Source organism: Brachyistius frenatus, unplaced genomic scaffold, assembly GCF_029030835.1.
Source record: "Brachyistius frenatus isolate BFR_SWC_R1_liver_20210118 unplaced genomic scaffold, ASM2903083v1 Contig_32, whole genome shotgun sequence".
In the NCBI taxonomy this organism is placed as follows: Eukaryota; Metazoa; Chordata; class Actinopteri; family Embiotocidae; genus Brachyistius; species Brachyistius frenatus.
The window spans coordinates 592,728-620,301 of NW_027210631.1; the positions used below are offsets into that span (position 1 = coordinate 592,728).

The window sequence follows — 27,574 nt, forward strand, 5'->3', positions numbered from 1 at the left end:
TAGGTATGCATTGTATCAAACAAGACAACCTAAAATACCATGAAAATATATTTAAGTATCTTTAAAAGTTAAATTGAATGTCTAACTCGTGAGATCATCTGCTGCTGGTTTATTGGAGGTTCCCAGCAACAGACGAAAGAAAATTGGGGATTCAGCTTTTGTCGGCTCCGCTCCAAAGCTGTGGAACAAACTACCTGTTAGATATCAGAGAAACGAGCTCAGTAAATACTTTTAAAAGAAAGCTCACAACATATGTCTTTACATTAGCCCTTAACAGCAACTCTTGAAGCTCTGTTGCACCTGTCATTCACTTGAACTGCTGTACCTTTTGAAATGCATATTGCTCATTTTATATTTTAACTATATATTTTGGTAAAACTTAAAAAGACTGATATGAAAGTGAATTTTAGTAGTGCACCAACGGTTTGGACCCGCAGCAGAAAATGTTCCTTTATATCTGTTTTCATGTGAAACACTGCATGTAATTCTAGAAATAATAAATTAAATAAAGTTTATCATTATTATTATTATTATTAATACACGCCTAACCTACATTTCCTGTGTCTCAAGAAAGCTCAATATGATCTCTCCACGTTTCCACGAGGGGGCATCTGACTTTTTTTTGTATGCAACCTCGCGCCTGTAGAGGTAAACCCATTGTCCACCACTCTGGAGATAATAATGTGCCATAGTGAGCTCCATTATATATCATATAGTACATCTTTCATCCTCTGCTCGAGACACCCAGCAAAACTCATAAATATTGTTGGACCTTCTAACTTAAACAAAAAATAATCCATCTAACTATATAGAAATACTTAAATAATATCCTTACTCTCTGTAGTCTATACGTTTTTAAATACACTCTGTATCTGCAGAGTACCAAATACCATGTCAGGCGAATTTATTTATTTATTTATTTATTTTTTGGCACCTGCGTGGCCAGCCGCTTTGCGCATGCGCCAGGAAAACAAAATGGAGGATTGTTTTGAGGAAAGGCTGTGCGAAGAGATTCGCCGTCATCCGCACCTGTACGACTCTTCATTAAGAGAGCACAGGGACACGCTGTTGATATTAAAAACCTGGCGAGCGATTTCCAGGGCCCTGGGGAGAGATGAGAACACCTGCAGGTACAAGTGGAAGTACATGCGAGACAAATACGTCAAGGCGAAGCGAAAGATGAAAGAAAAACCCGGCGAGGCGGCTCCGTTCACTCCGACCATCGTTTCGATGCTCGACTGGCTGTCGGATTTCATAAGACATCGAGAAACAGAGTCGTTCCCAGAAGAGGTAAGTATGAACGGTGAAATCATTTAAACTACGGAAAGCCTGTGGTCACGATCAACACGAGCTACTTAGCAACGCAGCTCCATCCCATAATGGACCTGGCTGTTGAGGCTCTTTTTTATTTTTTTATTTTTATTTTTTATTTTAAATCACTATTTAAGGGTTTGTAGAGGGCTGAATAGTTGGGCTTTGTATGGTAGCATTTATAAAGGCAGCAAGTAAAGGTTTGTTGTTGTTAAATTTACTCGTGTGGAGCTCAAATTTAGGGAAGATCACAAAAAGATGAATGATGTAGTACTGTTTCTGTTCAATCTGCTGAAATCAATAAAACCAAACAGCATATCTTTATAATATATATATATACACACACAGTAATGGCCAAAGTCTTTCCAAATAACAATAACAGTACATGGACAGCTCTAAAACAAGTGTGTTTGTTTCCATATCACATCATCTGAAAGAGCAATTCATATCAATGTCCTTTGTTATTTTGCTGCAAATATTGATTTGATTGACGGCATCAATGTAGAAGTTAAAAAAAAAACAGACATCTCGAAGTTTGTAATCAAGTATCTTAAAGATGAGGTGCATGTTTTTTTTTTTTTTTAAACTTTTCCCCAGTAATGGATTATGAGACGGTGACGACGTCATTCTGAAAGAGTGATCTGATCCGGCTGTTCGGGGTTGAAGGGCTGGATGAAAACTGCGGAGTATCTTAATTAACTTTCAAAAAGTGTATCCAGCGGGTGCATGAACATGAATAGTTTGGCATGACATCGTCCTGCGTCTTTAAGTTGTCGCAACACGCACGTTCAGGGTCTTTACGTAATGAAGATGTTCCCTATGTGTTTTAGAGCGAAGCGTCCAGTGAACCTGTGGTGCTGCAGGTCGAGTGCATCAGCGCTGGCCCTGCAGCTGATCAGACCTCTCTCTGTGCAGCAGGGAGCGTCACTCTCGCCGGTCCGTCTTTGGAGCCGCTGCCGCCCTCCGCTTCCCCTTCGTCTTCCTCGTGTGGACTCCGTCTGTCTGCGGCAGCTTCGCCCGCGGCGCCGACCTCGTCGGCACCAACGTCATCGGTGACTCCTGCAAAGTCGAGGAAGAGGAGGGAGCGCCCAACGTCGCTTCAGGACGTAATACTGGACAGGCTGAAGAGGCTGGACAGAGATCGAAAGGAGGACAGTGAAGAGGCATCGTTCGGTCGGATGGTGGCAGGGATGCTGATGAAGCTCCCACCACAGAAAAGACTGGATGCCAAATTTGAGATTCACCACATGCTTTACCGCATGCAGAAAGAATTCTGCCAGATTCAGCCAAACCAGTAGATTTCTCTTCTCGTGGTTTTGTAGCATTTAGTCTCTTTTGAGACGTTGTGTGTATTTTGTAGATATTTCCTGTATTTATTATGTTCTAGGTTTAAAAGGTCATGCTATACTGTTATAGATCATAGCCCTGATTAATTATTAAAAAAAAGAATAGAAAAAAAAATAGACCGTCTTTGTTCTTTTTCCTCTTTGGTTCAGAAAAGGTTTCCCAATAAGTACATTTATAAAATCTGACAAGTCTTTAGATCACGTGTGTCAAACTCATTTTAGTTAAGGGGCCACATACTGCCCACTTTGATCTCAAGTGGGCCAGACCAGTAAATTCATAGCATAGTAACGCATACATAACGACAATATTTCTCTATGTCTAAATCATTGGTGAAGGTTTTTGGATGATAAACCCTATTTTAAGGTCTTTCTACAATAAACTAGAAACATAAAGACCAAAAACTCAGCTACTGTTTATCTGCCTTGGCTCTCCTCTGCAGATTCCCCAGCAGCGAGCGCTGCTGCCTCCGGAGCAGATGTCGCATTTACGCTGTTTTTGAAGCAATTACTGGATCGATTAAAAAAAAAAATTACAAAACATTTGTACTCATAAACCTCCATATTCTCATAGAAATGCAATTTATGTCTTTCTGTAATTTTCACACTTAGCAAAGTCATCCGGCGGGCCGAGCTGGACCCCCTGGCGGGTCGGATCCGGCCCACGGGCCGCATGTTTGACACCTCTGCTTTAGATGCTTCGTTAAACCAGGATCATCCAACTTTAACTGAGTTTCTGCCGGCAGACGGCCGCACTGACACCCTGAAGATGCCTCTACGAGTTAATTTTCCCCTAGACAATGACGAGCTGTCCGGATCCAGAGGCAGTAAAGCCACAATGTTCCCTCCACTCGACTTCACCTTTGGGTTGCCGTCTTCATGTTGGTACGCAGTGCCCTTTTTTGCACCATAACACAGTTCTACCTGTTCTTCCCCAAATAATTAGACCCTAGTTTGATCAGTGCACAGAACTTCTCTCCCAGTTGTGTTCTTGAATGTCATTGTGGTCGTGCAATGTGTCTCGTTAGGAGCAGCTTCCAACATGGTCCAATGAGCCACCATAATTTGTGCGCGGTAGACCGATGAACAGAGATGTTAACCAGCTCCAACCTTCAGCTATCACTTCTCTACAGCATACTGCGTTGTGTGTTTGAGGTATTCTAGCTGGGCAGCTTCTAGTGTGACTAGAATATTAAACCATAGACTGTCTAACTGGACTAATCGGTATCTTCCCAGCTTTATGGAACTCAATAATTCTTGATAATGAGTCTTCTAAGATCTCTTAATGTGTGAGGCATATCTCACTTCAGCATATTACAGATGTTTAAGGAATTTTTCTAAGTCCGAGTAGCTCCGACCTCCAATTATTTTTCCATTAGACTGCAGGTTTTTCTAATTCCGTGTAGCTTTTGTTGATGTCATTAGCTGAGCGATTCCCATACTTTTTACAAACTGTTGCAAATGTATGATGCAGTCCAATAAGTACTAGAACCAAGATTTGTCTAATTCCTAATTATAACCTAAATGAAGATTTGACCATATTTCAAGACAAATTTATACATAAATGCAGTTCATTCCAGCATAATTCCTTCCTTTTCCTTCTTTATTTTTGAGGGTAAATATGCTCAGTCCTTAACGCAGAAACTCTCATGTGCTACATAATCCAACTTCACTATTTGTCCTCCATATGGTCCAATAAGGTTAAGGAGGAGAAATGAACTAGGCAAAAGGTAGCTAGTAGAAGTCTACAATTTTAGGAGACATAAACAATAACAGGCCAGCAGTTGAACTTTATATATATTTGTTTGACGTGTATTGAGCTTTATTATATCTATAGTATTGAGTCACATTTAGGATTCAGATTTTTTTTTTGTTCTAAAAAGAACTAACAGTTTAAAATAAATGAACATATAAGACAAGGGAGTTAAGTTTACGACTCTACTGAGGATAAAGAGAAATACATCAAAGTGTCGATTAAAGGAGCTTGTGCAATTAATACTATTAACTACTATTATTAATAATGCATTGCTCTTCTTCTTCTAATGAATTTCCAGCAGGCTGTTCACTGTAAAGCGTAATGCTGCCCTCCTCAGACTAGGATTTGATGTTTTTCTTCCTATATTTTTATATATTGTAAATTCATTTTAGCTGAAAAAAATAGACTTGAAAGAGATACTGAAGAGCCAGAGCTCCCTAAATGACAGTTTCCTTTCACCTCTGTATTTGTTGCATGAGAGTACAAAGTCCACCTGGATGATTGCCTATGACTTTCAAACAGCTGCCTGGACTACAATGTTTTAATGCTATTGTATAGAATAGTATATAAAGTTAAAGGCTCCACTTTGACAACCTAAAACATTAAAGTACCAATTAGTTATAGCAACGCATCAGTAACAATAATCCAGTTTTTAATACAGGCCTTAATAATAATGTATTACTTTTATAGGAACCATTCTGCATAATAAGTTACTTTTACTTCTGTATCTTTAAGTATATTTGGCTTTTAAGAAGTACAATTTTGAATACAAGACTTTTATTTGTCTATGTTTGTTGTTTATGTGGTAATGCTAGTTTTACGAAATGAAAGGATCTGAGAAATTGTTTCCCCCACAGTTTGCAGCCCCATAAACACACCCTATTGGTTGATACCTGGTCTGACCTGATGGCCTTCTGGCGCCCTCTACTGTTCCAACCTGAATTTCCTGGTTGATCCGGTCTTCGTCAACCAACCAGGAAAGAGGGCTTGCCGTGATCTGGACTGAAGCGGATGAGACCAGAAACCTTTGTTCTGTCTCTCCTCCCAATGCGAGATTAAAAAGCGAGTGCTGGTCCATGCGTCCAAACAAATTGCGCTCACATTTTGTGGGTTGGCGATCGCAGGTGTCTTTTTTATGAATCATAAATTAGCAGAATTCATTGATTTAGGTAGTATATAGGCTATTTTTTTTTTTTTTCCCTGATCGCTCCAACCCGAGGGGGACGTCTGGCCGTTTTTTCTTTTCTGTCAGCTGCTAAATGGAAATAAAAGGCGGAACTGAAAGTGGAAGCAACCGAGGTGCGTGCATCATAACAAACAAAATCATCCTGATGTGATCCCCGATCTTTGTGTTTGCATCAGTGAGTTTACAGTGACCTTAACACGGATACATGGATGATGGAAATGAACTGCTTTTATTCTTTACAAATACCCCTGCAGTGGTTCTATAACTTGATCCACGGTGATCTTATTAGAAAGTGCAGCTTGTTCGCCATCGCTCCATCAGCGTGTCAGCGGTTTGGTTAAATATCTGTGACCTATAACTGATCAGAGCCTGTTTCACATCTGTCAGGAATCCAATAGCTACGTGCAGCCTACAGTTTAAAGGTCAGCAATAACTTGCGTAAGTCCTGTGGTGAGTTTGTTGTGAGTTTGATGGGTGCTTCTGTCGGTGCACCCGAGAGCAGCACCCTCGTGTCATTATTTTACGCAGCACTTTGCCACTATAAATCATCTCCACTCGCGCATACTGTGCACTCGGCGAGCATATGAAGTGTCAGGTGGAGGTTGTTGACTCAGGGTGGTTGTAGAAGACGCAAACTGCCGCTGCTGCTTTGCATAGATGGAAGTTGGATTTAGATACTTTTGTTCTTCTCTTTCTAAACAACAAAACAAACGACACCAGCCTGTCTCCTTTCAGACAGACTGGTGAAGAATAATTTCAGATGTACCTACCTGACACACACACACACACACACACACACACACACACACACACACACACACACACACACACACACACACACACACACACACACACACACACACACACAGGCACACAGACATCAGAAAGAAATTCAAAGTCTTCCTCCACCATACCATTAATCAAGACCCTCTTGCATGTTTAACTGTAGGCCTTTATGGACAGGCGACATCCTGAAACAGTTTTCTTCTTCCACAGAAAAACATTGTAATTCAGAGAAGCAACGTTACGCATCAGCTTTTTTTGTAATGACTATTCAAAATAATACAAGCCTGTTTCCAAAAAACTAGGGACCCTGTGTAAAATGTAAATGAAAACAGGATGTAATGATTTGCCAATCAGGTAGACCCATATGTAATTGAAAATAAACCACATATCAAATGTTGAAACTGAGAAATGTTATTGTTTTCTGAAAAAATATATGCTTATTTTGAATTTGATGCCAGCAACATGTTTTCAAAAAAGTTAAGACAGGAGTATGTTTGCATCACCTCTTATTTTAACAACACTCTGTAAACGTTTGGGAACTGAGGAAACCAGTTGCTGGAGTTTTAAAAGTGAAATGTCCCATTCTTGCCTGATATAGGATTTCAGCTGCTCAGCAGTTCGGGGTCTCCTTTGTCATATTTTTCACTAAATGTTGGCCAAATGTTTTCAATGGGTGACAGGTTTGTACTGCAGGAGGCCAATTTAGCACCGAGACTTTTCTACTACGGAGGAATGCTGTTGGAATACAAGCAGAATGCAGTTTGTCATTGTTTTGTTGAAATAAGTCAGAGATGTTGTCTGGGTGGCGGCATATGTTGCTCCAAAACTTGTATATATCGTTCACCATTCATTGTTCCTTCCCAGATGTGCAAGCTACCCATGCCATGTGCACTAATGCATCTCTGTACCATCACAGTTTGCTGGCTTTTGAACTGTGCGCTGATAGGAAGCTGGGTGGTCCCACTGCTCTTCAGCCCCGAGGACACGGCGTCCATCAATTCCAGAAAGAATTTCTAATTTTAATTTGTCAGACTACAGGACAGTTTTCCGGTTTGCCTCCGTCCATCTTAAATGCGCTCGGGGCCCCAGAGAAATATATATAGAACTGTCTTCCGCAATATTGTGAACATTATATTGCAATATTGGTGTCGTGGTATGAAGAAAGTCAGCTGAGAAGCTTTCTTTGGAAGCTCTAACAATTTTCTCCGCAGATAAATACGTAATTGTTTACTTTGTTTTCATCCTGGGACCAAAATACCTGAACAAAACTCCAGTATTTCATAAAGCTGTGCAGCTTATGGATGTGCAAAATTGCCTAGAAAGGTCTAATACAACTAGATATAGTGAATACACACCTGTCTTGATGTAAATGGTGTGCCAATATCAATAAACAAATGTATATAATCTGCATACATCTGGTAAGCAGTGTGAAATAAGAAAAACACTTGTGCAGCCGGCACTCATGTAACCTGCTTATTTATTTAGAGGTGAAACATTTTGTTTACACTTGTTTTCTATCAGGGTGTGGGTAATTGTGGGAATATGAAACACTCACTGCTGCCTGTTGATGCACAGTAATTCTCTCTAGATAGTGGGCTGGAACAAAATAGTCTGTTTCATAAAATATTAATAATTTATTTGTTTGCTTCTTCATTTATTTCCTCTTCTTCCTCCTCCTCCTCCTCCACTTCAGGTAATGATCTTCCAGTCCGTTATCTCCGGCTCCTCGCCCCACCCCTGCAGCTTTTATCAGCTGCAGTGTGGCAAATTGTGCAGCAGGGACTTGTGGACCACTATGGGATGCTGGAAGAGTTTGTTACCATGGTGACAGAGCTGGTCCCAGAGCTGATGAGCTACAGTCAGAGAGCTCAGCTCATCCTGGGCCTCAGGGCCAGGGTCAGTAGTATTTATGGTTTGATCTTACTGAAAGGAGGAAAACTGAAGTGATTTTTAACAGGCTAATCCAAAAACCACATGAAGCAGCTGTGATGACTTTGCAAATACAGTACTGTTTTGGACTTATGAACTCTCTTATATCTGTATTTATTTAATTTCATCCTCTGTAATCAGGTGGGCAGAGTAGAAACAGTCAAACATCAGTAACTGTCAGCAATTTGTAATGAAAAAAAATAAAACAGAAAAGAAACCAGATTAAAGTTCCTCTGTAGCTGCAGTCCAAATGTGACATATTTGATTTTTGTCTAGTTGGTGCTGGAGATGTGTCAAGGGGAGCACCCAGTGGACATGCAGACCATCCAGCCACACCTGGACAGGATAAAAGCTCCCGTCAGCACATCCAAGGATCACCATGTAAGTCACCTTTAGCTGGAAGATGCATAACTGTTTCTTTCTGGTGTCAGGACTGTTTGGTCGTTCAAACCTGCTGAAAATCTCAGTTTAATGTCAAGATGTGTTTGTTTTCACCTGATTTGAACTTTTTTGTGTTTGTGTCTGTTTATCAGGGAACTATTAACCAGGTGGAGGAGTCGGAGGTGAACTTCGTTGAGCTGGTCCATTCATTACTGGAGGATCCCTCTGAAAGAAACTATTTTTTCCAGGTGAGACATTCCGCAGTGCTGTGTGTGTGTGTGTGTGTGTGTGTGTGTGTGTGTGTGTGTGTGTGTGTGTGTGTGTGTGTGTGTGTGTGTGTGTGTGTGTGTGTGTGTGTGTGTGAGTGAGTGAGTGAGTGAGTGAGTGAGTGAGTGAGTGAGTGAGTGAGTGAGTGAGTGAGTGAGTGTGAGTGAGTGAGTGAGTGAGTGGCCCGACTGATTATAGCTAACAGAGATGGTTGTCTTTACAACTGTGCTGATCAGAAAAGCATCTCAGGATTTATACCACGTCCCACCTTGAGGTGGAAATCTGATTCTGCAGTTGGCACAGGATGACCAAAACTGGACTGGGAAAATGTTGCCCAGTCGGATGAGTGTCACTTTCTGCTGAGGCTGCAGATGGTCGGGTCAGAATTTGGCGTTCACAGCGGGCCAACTGTCCAGGCTGGTGGTGGTGGTGGTGGTGGTGGGGGTGACGACATCGTCATCGTCTGGGGAAGGTTTTCTTGCTACACTTCAGGCCCCTTAATACCAATCAATCAGGGTTTGAATGTCACGTATTGCGTATATGGCTGCAGTTTACCATCTTCTAATGTTTACTACTAGCACGGTTCCCATCGTGTCACGAAGCAAAAGTCGTCTCAGACTGGTTTCATGAGTTCAGTGGACTCACTGGCCTCTGGTCACCAGCCCTGAACCCAACATAAGGATGTGGCTGGTTCACAGCATGTATGTGTAGCGGACACGATGCAGTCATATTAACATGGACAAGACTCTCAAAGGAGAATCCATGGCACAAAGAGTTGAGGCTGCGTTGAGAGCAAAAGGGCGCCGGTTTTAGAAAGGTATTCACTACATATTGGACTCGATACTAAATTAAAAGACAATTGCAAGTTTTGAAAGAGAAGCCTTTTTCACACAGAGCCTTTCTGGTCTAAACCCAAAGCAGTTGATGTACATTGAAGCTGGAAACCTCCTCTCGACGGACTCGGGCGTCGTCTTTCCCTGATGTTCGGTTGCCAGACACCAGGTTCTACCAGGAATCTGTCAGTTGTTGCTCTTTGAGGATCTGCCAGCAGACTCTCTTTGTTGTCACAGTTGGTGATACCTGAGTAGACAGACGTGGGCTGATGTACAGGCTGAGTGGAGCTCGTGCAGGTTGATGACTTACTATTCCTTTGAAAGAGCTGGCTGCACAGAATTGTTCAAAAGGTCTCTAAAGCGAAGTGGCGGTAAAAATGCGCAGATTGTCACTAAAGGCACTTTGATTCTCCTGCTTCAGTCTCAGGGCATTTACCTGGGTGGTTAAATAAAGAAGAGCAAAAGTCACAGGTTGTAGACGATGAAAAGTTGCTTTGGGAGCATTTGACACAATAAAGAACAAAGGCAGAACGTGAGAGCACAAAAACAAAAATAAAAGAGTGTGCATCCAGTGGGTTCAGCTGTTTGTATTTGCTGTGGAAAATTATTTTTCCTTAAAACTTGAGATGTTTACTATTAACATGAATGATCAGAGACGTACAGATAAATATATACTGAAGAAAAAAGGGGCAATACCAGCCTGCAGTTCATGGCTGTGCCTCATTCAAACTTTAACCATAATATGAATGATTTATTAAAGAAGAGAATATATTCTTTTCTCATGCCGTAAACAATTCAATAATCCTTAAATCAATACAAATAATGTGCCATACTAAGTCAATATTGAATATACACTGGTTTTGTGGAAGCTCATGTATGCATTGTCTCCAGAAATACAAGTCACTGTGGTGTGTTTTTGAGAGCTTCCTTATCCCCTGGGCCTCTCCACAAAGAGAAGGGGGGCAGCAGCAGGAGACCAGCTGTAGGTGTGTTTGTCCAGAGTCACACTGAGACGAAGAGTTCATACGTTGGTGCTAATTGCAGTTCTTTTCTCTGTTGGTCCATGTTAATTAGAGATGAGGTCTCACTGCATTGTTGAGAGAGAGTGGACTTTTCACTCTGTGGAGCTCTTGATTGAGTATTTTGTTTGGTCTCCCTGTTGTGCTAAAAGAATGTGGTTTTTTTTTCTGGTTAACATCAATGTGATGAGTTTTATGTGAGCGTGAAAGCTGGTCTGGGGGTCAAAAACATGTATCTACATATGTACTGGTGCCAGTTGATGGTGAACCATGATCTCAGCTGTAGTTCCGATGGTAATGTGGGTTCTATTCCCGGCTCCTCTTGTCCACTTGCCGAAGAGTCCTTCGGCAAGGCATTGAACCCGATGGCATTCGAGCATGTTGAAAGGCAGCTCTGTCGTCATTTATGTACATGACAAGGTGAATGATAGACGCTTTGTAAACCGCTAAGTTACGAAGTTTTCTGCAGCTCTGTTTTCTTTCCTGCCTCAGACTCGGGTCAAAGATGTGTTGCGGGATACCAGACAGCCGGGTAGCTCAGGACTTTAGGACCCCGATACGATCAGGGCACGCAGCCTTGCCTTGTTGTTTTCTAGCCAGGCTGATCATCACAGTTGTGTGGAAGTGTGGTCAACTCTGTTGAAGTTGGGGAATTGTAATCAGGAGTGCTCAGCAAGGGGGTTGATTCGGGTGCGAGTTTGGTCCAGCGTGGGAAGGCCCGGCTGGGGGTTGTCTACTGAACCTGTTAAAAAACACTTTCCGCTCGCTGTCTCTTTCAAGGCAGCACCCTGCTGGCAGTCTTTGATGTTGAAGCCTGTAATCTGCCTCGTGCCCGTCCACACGTCCCTCATGTTGTTTTACTCTCCAGCTTATTATTGGGAAATCGGCGTACAGTACAGGTTGGGATGGCTGTATCCTCCTCACAGAAGTTGGTGCAGTCGGCGATGCAGTCGGCGATGTTATTTATATCAGCCTCGTGCAGTTTGCAGAGCACATCCCAATCCGTAGTTTCAAAGCCATCCTGCGGGGCCTCGCTGGCCTCCTGAGTCCACCTCCTCACAGTCCTTGTGGAGACGGGCTGCCTTTGAACCGCAGGAATGGGGAGGGAGGAGGTGGGGGGGCATCGCTCTTCAGAGGCTCTGTATGCGTCTTTAGCATTTGCATACAGAAAGTCTAGTGTTTAATTTGACCGTGTCGTGCAGTCAGCAAACTGGTAGAAAGTTGGGACAGTGGAGTCCAGAGTAACGTGGTTCAAGCCTCCAGTAATGGTCACAGAAGCCTCAGTGTGTTGAGATTAACTGCACATGCTGCGGCCTCGTCAGCTGACTCTGGAATGTAAACTCCCATCAGCACGGCGGAGGAGAATTCCCATTGCCAATATTGTGGACGCATACCAAGCAAAGATGTTCCTCAGCTTCCTTTTTTAACTCGGCTGTCTTTCTCTCTTGCAGGAAGTCTTTCCGGTATATTTTGGCTCCAAGTACGATGCAGCACTTGAGATGCTGGTGTGGGAGTTCATATCAAGGCTGGACGAGCTGCTGCCTGTTCCAGACTTCACACAGGTGCCATGTCTCTCTGAGGGCATTATCTGCCTGTTGCTTAACAATAATCACGATCATTTGTGTAACACCTTTCTTAAAACAGGGTTGTGTCTTAATGCTCCCATTCACTCATTTAAAGTAAAAGTCATATTGTGCATTTTCATATTTAATATTTTTTTCTCTGTTATTTGTATTTCTTTACCTGTGTCTATAATGCTGCTGTTGCGAAAAACTTTCCCCTTGTGGGATAAATAAAGTATCTATCTATCTATCTATCTATCTATCTATCTATCTATCTATCTATCTATCTATCTATCTATCTATCTATCTGTCTGTCTGTCTGTCTGTCTGTCTGTCTGTCTGTCTGTCTGTCTGTCTGTCTGTCTGTCTGTCTGTCTGTCTATCTATCTATCTATCAACATATCTGATAAACTAATGGCTGGATTTGCATTAATTTATCAGATTATCAGAGAGTTTAAAACAAGCACATGACTATGTTTTATTTACAGATATTCACGCTTATTTCAGTTATTATCATTATATTATTATTATTATTATTACTATTATAATATTTACCTGGGAATTTACTGGGCACTATTTGTTTTCCAAACTGAACAGCCTCTTAAAGCCGACCCAGTCTAGGGCTCAGCTGTCTGCAGCACTGATGAAGAAAGGATGGTTAACTGGCTGCAGGTCCACCACAGTGTCCCAATAGACAGCTCCCTCCTCTCTGGCCTCTTTAGTACTGAGCTATTGGAGAGAAACGCTACAAGAAAGCGAGTTTAGTAGCAATCACACACATTAGGGAAGGTGTTTTAAATGGATAGGACACACTAAAGACATTAAATAAACCAGGTTTACAGGAAGTATTTCTCATGTGGATCACATGATGCTTTGATTTTAATGACATTTCTAGTATTAACACAAATTTCTAGAAACACAAAACACATTATATGCATGGTAAGGAAACACATGACCTCCCACCAAATCAACTAATTCAATATTTAACCACAATGTAGGTCATTTGGAAGGAAAAAGGATAAATTACCAGCATAAGAAATGACTGCAGAATTACTTAAACTTGTAAATGTTCTCTCTCTCCTTAGTTGGCAGCTTTGCTGGGAGACGCGCCGTCGTTCCTCGACGACTGTTTACAATCCTTTTCCCCTCCGGAGGACATGAAGGCTGTACTTGAACACCACAGAAACCTCGGTCATTTTGAAGAGAAAGGTACTCCAGGCTCATGGTGGTGGGAGATATTTGTAGTCCACATCGTAGCGTGTCAACACAGAAACATGTCCAAGCAAACAGAAAGAAAAATCCTTCTCCTCTCATTGCAGAAAACCAGTGTGCAACACAGGTCTGTCAGTAACGTTTTAATCTTTTTTTTGCTACTTAATTCGCATATTTTTCTAAATTATGAGTCCACGAGCAAAGATTGCTCGCTGAGAACAACAAGTCACTTTGTCTTTCTATGTAGGCGAGTGAGAGTTTGGACATGTTCGACATTGTTGTTTGTTTCTCAGTGGTTTATGTTTGAACCAACCCAGGGCCTATTTAACCATCCTTACTCTCCGTTGTAGATCCCAGGTTATTACCGATGGATGACTGCATCCTCTCCTCCCTGTCGCTGCCTCCTGGGACCAAACCTGCCATGGACACAGCCTCCTGCTCGCCTGCTCTCAAAGACTCAGACCCTCCAGAACACAAAGGACTCCTCAGCACTCCCGTCAACACGAGCAGCCTGGAGAGGTCGAGCACGAGGAGCTCGGAGACGAGCAGACAAAGACTTGAGGACCGCGGCAGGAACCTTTCTCAGGAGAGGAAAGCACAAAACTCAGTTAGCACACGGCCATACAATGAAACCATAGACCTCACTGCACCTAACGAGACCGCGGACACGGACTCAGAAGCCAGCGAGAACAACCAAAGCTTGAGGCCAGCGCGGGGTCTCAGGAAGAGAAAGCGGAGCGGAGGTGTGGACGTTCCCACAAAGCAGCCCGTGGAGGCGGCAGCTTTCTTGTAAGATCACCAGAAACATTTTGTTCCTCTGTTACACACACAAACATTTGGGTTTTTTGTTGGTTCAGAGGTCGGGAGTCACTTTTGTCTTCATGTTTTATTTACATTTTATTTTTATGTTTGTGTAGCCTGGTGCCATTTAAATGGCAGAGCATACAAAACTAAAAATCAGGCCTCTTTATTTCTTGACTGCTCTCAGAATATGAGTAGTGTTAAGGAGATTTGGAGTATTCAAGTGGATTTAGCTTTTTCACAAAGATTATAATCCCAAAATAAACTCAAAAGTGCCTGAACACTTCCAAATCAGTAAAATAAGCTGATGCATGAACAGAGTACATAAACACAATACACACTCAGCTCATAAGCTCAGTGTATAAACCCAACACATTAATTCTGACAGGGCAGAGATAGACGCAATACATAAATGTAGTGCAAAAACAATGCATAAGAAAATTCATAAACAAGCGCATAAGCTACTGCACAGACAACTGTAGTGTTAGCTCTTCTGTTGACAATAAAATAAAATAAAATGTAAAAAGAAAACAGTGAGTCCAAATAGAACATGTGACATTTGGTACATTAATATCAAATGAAATTGAGCAGTGAATCTCCATATTTGTATTTCTATACTGTACATCTTAAGATATTTTTGTACAGAGCTAACAATTTAATCATAATTACCTACTTGAGGACACAGATGAATCAGTCGCCAGGGAAAGCTCTGCACTTCCTGTTTTGTTCTGACGTCTTCACCTCCATAACACCTCTCATCTTGGGGACACAATGGCCTCCGCCATGTAGGGATGGGTTTTTAAAGGTTGTTAAATTGTTACTATTTGTAAGTGGTACTTGGGAAAATGTAGTTTGGTACGTAGCGATGTGGTTTTCAAAGTCTGGGATCCTCTGCTCATAAACCGACAGCAGGTCAAAATGTTCACTTATCCAGTGAAATGTCTCAACCTCAACTAAAACAATTTAACATTAAAGTAGTGTACAGACAAGCAAGGCTGACAACTTTTGACTTCTCTTATGAGGTCATGAGGTCAACGTTTATAATTCAAGTGAAACGTCCGGACAATTATCTGATGTATTGCCATAAAATGTGGTACAGACATTCATGTCCAACTCTTTCATCTAGCACAGACATCAGATCAAAATGTGACAGTACTTTGGTCAATGAGCACATAGTTCCACAACAAATGTCATTCCTAACACTCCGTTTAATCCATAAAATGCCCATTTCTCTCGTGTCTGTAAATCAGTGTAATTCTCTTTAATCTTTCCTCCCCTTTTCTCACTCATATAACATATTTTCGCTGAAATTACTTCGATCTGATTAGAAAATAGTTTGTGAGTTGACGTGATGTCAATTCTGACTTTTACAGGGATTCCTCAGTGGATGAAGAGAATTCAGGTGAATCTCCTCTAATCTCGATATGGGGAGAATATACAGGTTTGTGCAGATTATGTTTGGATCTGTCAATATTTGGTTCTACATGCTGAATCATAGCTTTAACTAACTGTTCGTATCTCATTTCAGACTCTCAGGAAAGTTCTTTTCCAATTGTAACGGACACAAAGGTTCCCTGGTCGGACGAGGAGACGCTGCATCTGCTCGATATTTGGGGGAAGGACTCTGTGCAGCGGGCTTTGAAGGGCTGCTTGAAAAACCGCCACATATTCACCCAAATAGCGCAAAAGATGACAGAGAGGGGCTACATGAGAACAGTGGAGCAGTGCCAGACGAGGATCAAACGACTGAAGAAAGGCTTCCGCCAGAACAACAAGTGAGCATCAAACGACGCCGTCTGTCTTCACGTCTTTCTGTCCTCTCACTGACACGTTCTCAGATGATTCACAAACGTGACCTGTTAATTTGTGAAACGGTAGGAAAAATGTCAACCAAGCTAAGAGAAAATTCCTTTTTGTCTTCTCTCTGATCTACCACCAGAGGGAACTCCAGGCTAGAGCATAAATTTTACACACGGCTGGGGCAGGTCCTCGACTCCACGGCTGCCTCGGCTGTTCCTGAGCTCACCTACGATGTTGAGGAAATCCTTGACGAAGATGAGTCCCAAAACGGCGATGAAGACTTGCAGTTTATCAGCCATGCAGGCCAACTGGAAATCGGTACAATGTCACGTCTTTTTTAAGAAAACAATTAAAACCACTGCTGGTTAGTGTAGTTCATTATAAATTCAATATCAGCAGGTAGTGCAATGTTTTTTACACTAAAATGGATCTAAATCTTAAATATTAAAAAGATGTATACTCTTTTAAATCAAACAAATGATCTAAATTATTGAATGTACAGTACATGCAGTGTATTAATTGTATACCAAACACAGTTTAGATAAGGAGAAAGAATACAGTTACAGAAAAATGCAGCAAAACTTATCTTCAAACTACATCGGAATAAATCTGGTTTGATTCAAACTGACTCTGAAACAATCTTAAGGTGCCCCTTCACTCAAAAATATGTTTTTCTTCTTGTTACTAAAGTTGAATGTTTGAGCTTCACTGCCGTTTAAAATGTTTTCACATTTATCTGCTGAAGAGGGAAAGTTTTTCTGTGCTCATTAAAGAGATGATGTTAAGGGGCGGGCCTATGAGCATGATTTGTGACATCACAAATTCTTTTGGTAGTCAATCCTGGTCCAATATTAAACTTGCATAAGTTTGACGTGCACACACCTGTGAATGGACTTTACAGTGAAGTACTAGAGACATTTTGTGTCCAGCAGATAAAATTAATACTTCTTACTCTTAAAAAAAAAAAATCAAATAAACTATAAATATGCAAATACTTTTCATTCCTAAACTTATTTTTACAAAGTAATTCAGTATTTTTAGTGGAAAAACTGTGTCAGACGTGGACTAATATTCAAAGTAGAGCGTTTTAAATACATTTTGAAACATGTCTGGAGGGGATCTCAAACAGAAATATAACATTAGTGGTTGTTGCAGGTCTGGTGTATTGGATTTTATAACAGGTACATTAGAAAGTGTTTCTATTTTGTTGATTTAAAATCTACCAAAAATACATGGTTTATTAAAATGATAGATTCCAGTGAAATTATTCTTTCTGACAGAAAAATGTGTTTCTTGTTTTCATTAAAGGAACGAGAAGCGTTCCATGGACGGACTTGGAGACGTTGACCCTCATCAACACCTGGGGTGACGACAAGATACAACAAGAGCTGCGAGGAATGCACAGAACCGGACACGTGTTTTCCATCCTATCCAACAAGATAGCCGCGCATGGCTTCTCCCGAACGCCGGAGCAGTGCCAGACAAGGCTGAAAAGGCTGAAGTCGAATTTCAGGCAGTGCTACCAAAACAAGTATGTATGCTGACGGGAGAAGGAAATCAAGGAAAGTCTCAGACTATGATTTTAATTTATATTTCAACTCTTCTCTTATTCCTTCATTTTAGCTTAAAAGGGCAAGAGCAAGTTGAGTGCAAGTTTTATAACGAGCTGGGAAGAATTTTAGTGAAGGACTTCCCTTCAGTGCCGCAGTTGGACGAAATGCCAGGAGAGCCGGAAGACAACGACTTTCCCGCCATTAGTCATCAGGACATCGGTAAACTCAAACATTCTCCGCTGATCTCCTCTCATTAGGAGAGTGTCGATAACCAGCTGAAGTGTTTTAATCACCCTGCTGACATGTGCAGATAAAGAATTTTGTTTAATTAGTGATCTTCCAAAAAAACAAAATATGTGGAATTAAATAGGAGCCAATAGACATGTTTGATGTGGTTCGGTCTCATGTTACATTTGGAGCCTTTAATGAAAATCAGTTTTTAGATTTTTTTTTTTTTGTTGTTGTTGTTTTTTTGTAATTTAGTTTTATTGCTAAACAGAATGATGTTGTGACGCAAACTACAGGAATTAACATGCAGTGTTCAATAAAGTATAAATAAAGGGAAGCCCAGACTTTATTATGTATTTTAAGTTCATTCTGCCAAATCCAGTTAAAGTACTGAAGTCTTTTTAGCCTCCTCATGCTTCTTTATGTTCTAAATTATGCACCCACATTTTCCATGTCTTATAATAATTTGTAAAACTTCATGTGTACATTTTAAAGTCAGTTGTGTTCGTCATCTCTGGTTCGTTTCTTTATTAACTGTTGTATTAATTAATGGTGCAAAACCGTAAGCAAATATTCACATTGTGGCCAATAATGTTTGTAACTCGCTGACTAAGATGGGATGCGAACATTTAATGGTCTTTTAAAAGGCAGTACAGTTGTTGTTTCAGAGCACAGCAATTAATAGCAAACATACTGTCATGAAAATGATCACTTTAAAGGATTTATTTGAACTTTAATGCTACATACAGTATACTTAAATTCAACTTCACTGTTCTTAAACTCTTAGACTCGGTAGTGTCGTGGCAGCCAGAGCAGCATACTCAGTAAAGTGCTGGATCAACAGAAGAAGAGTTGATGGCAGAATCAGCTTCAATCAAGTTATCAGAAGTCTAAACTTAGTTATTATTTATTTGGAATTTTCATTTTTCCTTTTTTTTGTGTGTGTGTCTACAGAGTCTGTGGTGGGAGTTCAGGAGGACAGGAAGAAAGTTCCCTGGTCGGACAAAGAGACCATCATCCTTCTGGAGCTCTGGGGAGACACACAGGTAGAGCACAAGTAGAGCAGTGCCACATTCACAATAGTATCTGTAAAAATTTGTATTTAATTTTTACAAAATTCATATTTATAATGACCATATTTCAACTTTGTTGACATAATGATGTCATAGAGTTACACGGTGTAACGTGATGTATTTTACATGCGTAACTTACACAGCAACAACAAGTGTGTCTGAATTTGGCGTCATGTTGGAGGAGTTGGGGAGCGACCTCAGTGGTGTGGACGTGGTTTGGTTACAGAAGATTAAATTTAAACCATGATAATATGTTTGTGTTTACTCAATATTAGAAGGCAAATGATTACATTTATGCTGGCATATTTTGTTGCCATTCTATATTCATGAAATGAATTACATATTATCAAGAAAATTGGGATTGCTGAAAAACCCTGAAATAGTTTAAGGTCATATCGCCAACCCTTAACCACAATATAACAATACAAATCCTCCATTTTAACAGTGATTTATTAATGCCCTTAAGTTGCCTGATAATCACACTGCATTTCCATTTGATTACACTTTATTATTTCACTTCCCAGTTTAAATCCTCAAACCAGGCTTACTTTAACTTCAACATCTCTTTTAGATGAGTTTTTAAAGTCATTTTCAGTGTTGCCACCTTTACTGTGAATTTGGCCTCCATGTAGATCCAGCAGTGCCTGAGACGCTACCCTCACAACGGTCACATTTTCACGGAAATATCGGAGAAGCTCAGCGCTAACGGCTTCTCCCGCAGCCCGGAGCAGTGCCACACCAGGATCAAGCGGCTGAAAGCCAACTACCGCCAGTGTCAGGAAAACATGAGGTGAAAAAAACTGCGCATGAGTGTTCACTTTGAATTCTGCAACGCTGAGGTTACCGTGCGTTAATACACCCGTCTTTACTACGTGCAGCTCGTCCGGGACCGATCGAGTAGACTTTAAGTTCTATGATCTGCTGGAACAAATTCTGGAGAAGCAGCCATCAACATCGTCCACTGTGGTCACAGACTCCATTGAAATATCGGAAGATTCCAATGGTGAATCGGTGACTGAAAGAGGTAAAAAAACAACAAAAAAAAACAATCCCACATCATCTCAGCAACTCAAGATTACACTCTTTACTGATTGTGGGTACAACAGTATAACTTAACACCACAGTCATCAACGTTTAGTGTTTGAAATGTTTTCTTAGAGGTAGTCTAAATACATATTAACATCTAAAACCAGAAAATAAATTTCTACTGAACCTAAAGTGACGGAGTTTACAGGAAACTTGGTCAACTTCTGAGAGTTTCGCTGCTAATCGTCACACTTCACTGCATCATTTTAGTCTTACAGGTTTTTAAATGACATAAGTTTTATATACCCATAATATCTATAAAAGACAACTTTGTTTGTTTTTGCAAACAGTATGTTTGGATTAATATGATTTAAAAAGCATTTACAGCACAATTTTTTTTTACAAAAGATAAAGGATATGTGTTCTATATTACAATCACAGACTGTCTGATTTGTAAAGTTACGCCACTTTTAAGACTCAGGAATTTTTTTGTAACTTTGAGCCCCATGGTTCTATAAGTTCAGAAAAAACAAACATGAGAACTAAATTATTTTTGTGATATGCAGTGTATTCATTGGATGTGAGTACATATTTCTTTATCAGGCCCTTGTTAAAAAAAACAAGTTTTTTCTTGACTTATAATTTTTGTTAATCACTGCAATTTTCCAGCAAATTTTTTTTTTTTTTTTTTTTTTTAAATCACAAAACGTTATGCATTGAAGTTTTTAAGAAAATCGAAAATATTCTATCTCACAAGTTGCATCTTCTGGAGATGCAATAACTCGCACAAATCTACTTTCTTGGCTGAAGCTGCTACGAAATAATCCATTCATATTAAAACCAGTGCTGACACCGAAGTGCTGTGTGTCTCCGATGTAAGATGGAGAAATGAGTGCGGAAAAACCAGCACCCAGCTACTGGTCTGATGAGGAGACGCTGGCGCTCATCACCGTCTGGGGAGACGAGGACGTCCAGAAGGCGCTCAGGGGTTTCGTCCACAATGGGCATGTTTACGCTGAGATCTCGGAGAGACTGCACGACCTCGGCTTCTCCAAAACCTCGGAGCAGTGCCGCTGGAAAGTCAAGTCACTCAGGATCAACTTTCGGCAGTGCTACGACAGGAAGAAGTGAGATCAGCTTTTCTTGTCTGTCTGTATAATCCAGTATGGACTCAACACTTGTAAATAATGCATCCATGTCTTTTCACTCTTTGTAGATGTGGAAGAAAAGTAGATTATAAGTTCTACAACGAGCTGGAACAAATACTGGGACAGGAGGCCATTTCACTCGACGAGTACGATGACAGAGACGATCAGGCGGACCAGGATCAAGGTACACTCGGCGTTTTTTCACAGCAGCTGAAGAGGACATGCCCCGATAGACAATCATTCAGTCGCAGGTCCCATATCTTTGTCGGCTGATGTGTTTTCCTGCAGCAGGTGCAGATGGTTTGAACACAGCGTGGACGGAGCAGGAGACACTGGCTCTCATCGAGGTGTGGGCCGCCGATGACGTGCAGCACAGCCTGAAAACTTGCGTCCGCAATGGCCACATATTCGCCGAGATATCGGAGAAACTGGCCATCTTCGGCTACCTGAAGACGCCAGAGCAGTGCCACACTCGGATCAAGAGGTTGAAGAAGACGTACAGGCGGTGCCGCAACAGCTATCGGTAGGTCGATTTATTGATCGAGTGATTTCAGCGTGCCGCTCCCTTGCTGACCTCGGATTTGTGTTTTCCAGAAGTGGAGGGCGACCCACGGTGTTTCGATACTTCCTCCTGCTCGCCCCGGTGCTCGGCGACGACTCTGTGTTTGCTGACAGGGACAGCTCTGCTGCTGATGCCACCTTACAGCCTCTTATGGACAGCGATCCTGTCTTATGTAGGTTTAAGTACGATCAGGGTGTTACTGTGCAGACATCATGCAAATGTCATGGATTAATTCCCAACAGTAAAGCTGTCGTTCCTCCTAGCAGACGACCAGCCCTCGACCAGCCACCCCGTGGCCGACCTGAGCAGGAAGATGCCCTGGTCGGACCAGGAGACTCGCACCCTGCTGGAGATCTGGGGCGAAGACGACGTCCAGCTCACCTTGAGGGGCTGCCTGAAGAATCGACACGTGTTCAAATACGTCTCGGAGAAGATGAGCGACCAAGGATTTATAAGGACCTCAGAGCAGTGCTACACCCGCATTAAGCGCCTTAAACACGGCTTCCTCCATGAAAAGTCAGTGAGCACCCAACCTTTTTTGTTGTTAATAGCTTCACGTTCCAATTTTGGTTGGATAAATGTCAAACAAACTCTACATAGATGTACAAATAATGTCCTTAATCGAGCAGCATTCTGTAAATACAACAAAGTTAACCTTATATTTCTGTGAAGATTTATAGTTGAAGCCTTTTGTTATTGAACGGTTTTGAATGGAGATCAAAAAATGTTTGTAAAATTGGAACATTTTATGGATATCCCTCAGCTTTTCCTTTGTAACAACAGGGTGTGTTGTTGTGTGTTGAGTATTCATTTGTTATCGTTCACATAAAAGAAGCTTTTTCAGATGGTTTGGTGGAGCTCAGCTATGTGAATAAATGTTACAGCGCCCGAGAGGTACAGGAGTCGATCTCGGACACTTTCATTTTGTCAAAGGAGCTCTCAGAGGAAAAAAAAAGTTGGAGACCCCTGTGTAATTAATGTAATCATCTTTTCCTGCTAATAACTGGCAACAAACTGCAATGTGAGGCGTCTGGTTTGAACTTGAATTTTTGTTTTCCTTCAAATTCAGAGAGGAATATAAATTCTTCAGTGAGATGGAGAACATCTTCAGGAAGGAGCTGAAAGTGGACGACGCCGTGGTTGACGCATCAGTCTCGGATGAACCAGATGACTGTGTACCTGAAGTGGGACAAAAGAAAGGTGAAACAAAAGGGAGAACAAAAAGAAAATTCTCAACAGCGAGGAAGACCATTTTTTTTTAAATATATGAGCTATAAACAGGGTTCCCACGTCTGACGAAAGTCAGGGAATTTGACATTAGAACTAGAGTGGGAACACTGTACAAAGAAGCATCATTGGTTGCCCGAGAAAATACTGGATCAAACTTGTATTTATAAATGTATAAACGGTTATCACACAGGATCGACACATTTGGAGTGCTTTTTCTCGTTAACTCGTGCAATCAATCATCAGAGAAATAGAGAAATGGGCTGATATGTTAAAACAAATTAAGCTTATGAGCGCCCAATGAATAAATCCAGTAAAAATAAAAGCTGTCCATTTAGTAACCAAAATCTCTGCGATAAAGACCCTTTTTAGACATTGTACTGTACACATTATGTTGCATCTAAGGTTTTTTAGGGCATTTTTCGAACAGCTTTTTGTGCTTTCAACCATTTTCTTGGCCTGAACCAATTCTGTAAAAAGGGTTACCCATAAATACAAGTGAAACAAGTGTCTCTCATTAAAGTCACAGTTTATTCTTTTAACTAAACATTACAGCATACCCCAGATAAGTGATGTGCTTTTCTACCAATCAGATAGATCTACAAGGGTGTGTACTTGTCAGTACAGCTTATTATTGTTATATTATCATTATATCAGGTAACCAGTGGGTGGCTGACAGCTCCAAGCTGCCCTGGAGTGACGGGGAGACCGAGGCCCTCCTGGACATTTGGGGCAGCGAGGAAATCCAGGAGAACTTGAAGGGCTGCACCAAGAACAAACACATCTTCATCCAGATCTCTCAGGTCATGTCCAGCCAGGGCTACATGCGCACTCCTGAACAATGTCAGACCAGGATCAAGAGGCTGAGAGCCAATTTCAGACACTTCCTAGAAGGCAAAAAGTAAGCCCGTTTGTTCATTGCCGGCGGTGACCAGGCATCACCCGCAGATCATCCGCATTTGTATTCATGTTGTAAATACAGTTTTATTCTCAAAACATGTTTAAACCTCATAATAGCCACATTTCATTTTAGGTATAATTTCCTGTCTCGTTCTAACAATCTTCTAACTAAATTTTGTGTCATCTTTTCAGAGGGGAGAAACAGGAGTGCAAGTTCTTTGAACAGCTGGTGCGGATATTTGGCACCAAGTACGTAACGAACTTTGACCCCCTGGCAGACGACACGGCTGAAGTCATAGGTAAGACTGGTGTCCATCCTGTTGTTGATTTTCCGTTGTGTTAGCATTACACAGTAGCTTTAACTTTGGATGATTGTGGTGACCAGTAAGCTTTGAAAGTTTTACTTAAGTTGTTGCTGTCTCTCAGGAACCACAATAGTGGCTACTTTACATTATAAAGTTAACAATATAATCCTGCTGTTTTCAGCAGTTGTTCTGGATTATTCATTTAAAGTCTGATTGTCCGATTTCAATCACAACAGTTTCTTAGAAATGTTTCATAATAAAAGCCATGTTAAGAAATGAAAGGCTTCTGTCTACTGAAATGCTTTTAATTTGAAACAAGTGCAGGAAGTGTTGAGTTTGTATTAACGCATAAAGCAGGCATTTTAAGAGGGCAAACGGTGCCGGATCCAAATGAAGCTTTGAGTTGACATTGATTTAATCAATACACCTTGAATGTCAATATGCCAACTTTGATCATTCCATTTGTTTTTATTTGCTCTGTTGCAAGATACAAATGATTGGATTTTGAAGCACTTCGAAAACTTTAATGAATTTCAACTGGATCAAGAGAACTGTGAACATGTCAATTGCTCACTAGAGGAATAAAGTGGCAGAGCGTCGTTACGGTGCGCTCTGGCAGGACTACGCCTTTGCAATATTGGGGCAACAACCTTTCAAGGGATACTCAACATTTTGTCAATTACGCTTATTCGCTTTCTTGCCGAGAGCTATTTGAGATCAATATCACTCAAACAGTAATAAGCGAACGTGGGTGTCTGCGTCACCGTCTGGATGAAAACGTAATTCCACAGTTTTAAAACTAAAACGGGGTCTGCAGCACTTTCAAAAGTCGCTGTTTTTCAGGTTTTAAAAACCCTGGAGTAGTGCGGACACTAGAAGGAAAACGTACTCGTGGATGTCGCCCTAGTTGTTCTGGTTTCTCGTCTTTATGCCGAGCTAAGTTTAGCTAACTGTCTCCTGGCTCTATCCTGCAAAGTTAAAGCACAGACATAAGAGTGGTATCAGTCCTCTTAACTCTCAGTAAGAGAGGGAATAAATATATTTCCCAAAGCCTCTAACTAGTCCTTTGAAGTGTTACTTACAGTGTTTACTGTTGAAATAATACATGAGCATGCAGTGAAAAAACAGCTTTTTTATCTTTGCTATACAAACTGTTAACTATAACATTTGTCTCATCCAGAGTCATGAAATGAAGATAACACAGGAGAAGAGGAACATCCAGAGAAGAAATAACAAAGACATTAATGCAGAAACTGTGATACTTGTGGTTGTTTTATTGTTTACATACTACAGATGAAGGCCTGTCCAGGATCACCCAAACTTTGTATATACTTAGTCGGTTTACATTCTTTAGACACAGAGACCTACGTCAGGCTGAAATGTAGTGAGTGTGTGTGCGTGCATGGTTGTGTGTCCCTCGGCTAGAGTGTCTTGTGATTTATCAATAACAGAGCCATGACATTTAAACAAGGATGCTCAGGGTTCAAGGGGACAAAAATGTCTCCTTGGCCAGGTGGGAGTTCCACAAAATGCTGTGACCCGCCAAAAGACGTGTTTTTTTTTCTAGTATTTAATTATTTTATACTTGAACTTAAAGTGAGTGAGTCAAAGCACATGAAAAAGAAATATGTACCTGCAAGGCCTCTTTGTGTAACCACAGCCTCGTATTCTGGTCTTAATTTGCGTGTCACTTGTTAAATCGTCTTTCCACTTGATTATATTTGAAATCTTCGTGGTGAAAGATTAATTATTTAAGTAAATTCTCATTCTGTACTCGGTAAGTGTTGATCTTGTCCAGAATTGTATTTATTTAAATTATTTCCATATGTATTTCAAAGTTTTACAGTTTATTTTAAATGTGTTACACTTCAAACCTTAACGGAGCACAGATGTGCCACGGACGTGTAGAGGTTTTTTTCATATCCATTAAAAAAAAAACTTGAAATGTGTGATTGGGGATTTATGTCTCATTTACTGTTTGAAAAGACAGAACAATAATGAAAACAAAACATAATTAGGAAATAATGAACAACCACAAACAGCAACTCTCTACAGCAGATACAATTCCGTGACAGATAAGAGGAAAATGTGCCTGTTATCTTTAATGAGCAATGCCAATAAAAACCTCTACAATTCATGTATATCTAAAAAGTACATTGAATTCAAGCACAATGAACAAAAACAAAAAAAAGGGTGAGGTCAAATAAAGCAACGCTTGAAACCAGTTGCAACTTAGTCAAAGTTTTGACAGTTTTAAAATGGAGTTTACAGCAGCAAGTAGGGAGCATCTGGGTGCTCTCTTGTGAAAGTTTGCACACTTAACACAGCATTTATCTGACACCCGTTACAAGGTACTGTGTCGGTTTAGATTTTACATTCATAACACAGTGACCAAACAAAAGTCACACATAACAATGACTTTAAAGACCTAAAAAAGGGATAAAATCACCAAAATAAGCTCAATTTCATCCGGCTATTAAGTTGAAATGGCACTTGTACGTTAATGCATCAAAAATATTCCAACAATATATGTAACAAGATCCTGGCTGGCTTTTTAGCTACTCTTAAGCTTGATTATATGTTCACCGGCTAGTTACCCACTCTGTCTGTCCGCTGACTGGTGCTAACCAGGTGGATACGAGCTATGAGAGCGGGGAGAATGAACCTGTGAGGTTAAGGAAAGCTGCAGATTTAGATGATGGTTCTTTGTTGGGCTGTCACTGTAAGTTACCCATTACATACTTTCATATTATTTTCACACCGTCATCAGCAAAATATGGAATATAGCCACTTTAAGTAAAGAATTTGTGGTCTTAAAACTTGGCATAAAATGTGTCTTTTTGATAGGAAAAATTCTGTTGCACACAGCGAGGAATTATTGATTATCTCTCTACCTAACCCACAAAGACTCGGATGATTTACAGCTGTTTATATCAGTCATAAGTTCAGAGGAAATGAGCTGGCGATCGCTGGGTAACGACTTACACACAGAGCGTTTCCCGGAACAGAGTCATCAATTTAAGATAATGTTATTGCGGAGAAATGACAAGTCCCCCGCTCAGGAGCCAGCGGGAGGCCATAAAGCTTGTTGTTACAGTGATGGTCTGCAGATTCAACCAGCACAGACCTGGAAAACAAAAGACGCCGTGGTCGATCCAGACTGAAAAATCTCAACTCTGTAGTTGATAGTTCCTTAATAGATGGATTGCTATGAAATTAGTGGCACTTTTTACAATTCAGTTTATCATTTTACCATAAGCCAAATTAAAGGACTTTGATCCACAAATAATTAAAATCGAATTGTCTTTTTTTTTTTTCTATCAAAATAACTGTTATGCTTTTGTCAAACATGTTCTATTGAGTGAC

At 40.8% G+C, this 27,574-nt stretch overlaps 2 protein-coding genes across 5 annotated transcripts; both read left to right on the plus strand.

The window, feature by feature from the left end:
* Window positions 1-971: 971 nt before the first annotated feature.
* Window positions 972-2,763, plus strand: LOC138621730 (transcription factor Adf-1-like). The gene is made up of 2 exons (XM_069699969.1): window positions 972-1,290; window positions 2,142-2,763. Exons 1-2 carry the CDS (start codon window positions 976-978, stop codon window positions 2,607-2,609), a joined length of 783 nt encoding a protein of 260 aa, XP_069556070.1. The 5' UTR covers window positions 972-975; the 3' UTR covers window positions 2,610-2,763.
* A 2,635-nt stretch (window positions 2,764-5,398) lies between these two features.
* Window positions 5,399-27,441, plus strand: LOC138621731 (uncharacterized). Of its 4 annotated transcripts, none has more exons than XM_069699971.1 (24): window positions 5,399-5,709; window positions 8,076-8,278; window positions 8,588-8,692; window positions 8,845-8,940; window positions 12,263-12,373; window positions 13,459-13,582; window positions 13,936-14,374; window positions 15,760-15,827; window positions 15,915-16,161; window positions 16,326-16,504; window positions 17,495-17,717; window positions 17,810-17,958; window positions 18,922-19,013; window positions 19,673-19,830; window positions 19,919-20,064; window positions 20,947-21,193; window positions 21,283-21,398; window positions 21,503-21,737; window positions 21,809-21,948; window positions 22,040-22,292; window positions 22,846-22,976; window positions 23,661-23,904; window positions 24,096-24,202; window positions 25,389-27,441. In XM_069699971.1, exons 1-24 carry the CDS (start codon window positions 5,670-5,672, stop codon window positions 25,394-25,396), a joined length of 3,861 nt encoding a protein of 1,286 aa, XP_069556072.1. In that variant the 5' UTR covers window positions 5,399-5,669; the 3' UTR covers window positions 25,397-27,441. The 4 variants fall into 4 exon arrangements, with proteins under 4 accessions (XP_069556072.1, XP_069556073.1, XP_069556075.1 ...); XM_069699972.1 differs by having other exon boundaries at window positions 22,043-22,292; XM_069699974.1 differs by having other exon boundaries at window positions 21,812-21,948.
* Window positions 27,442-27,574: the final 133 nt, after the last annotated feature.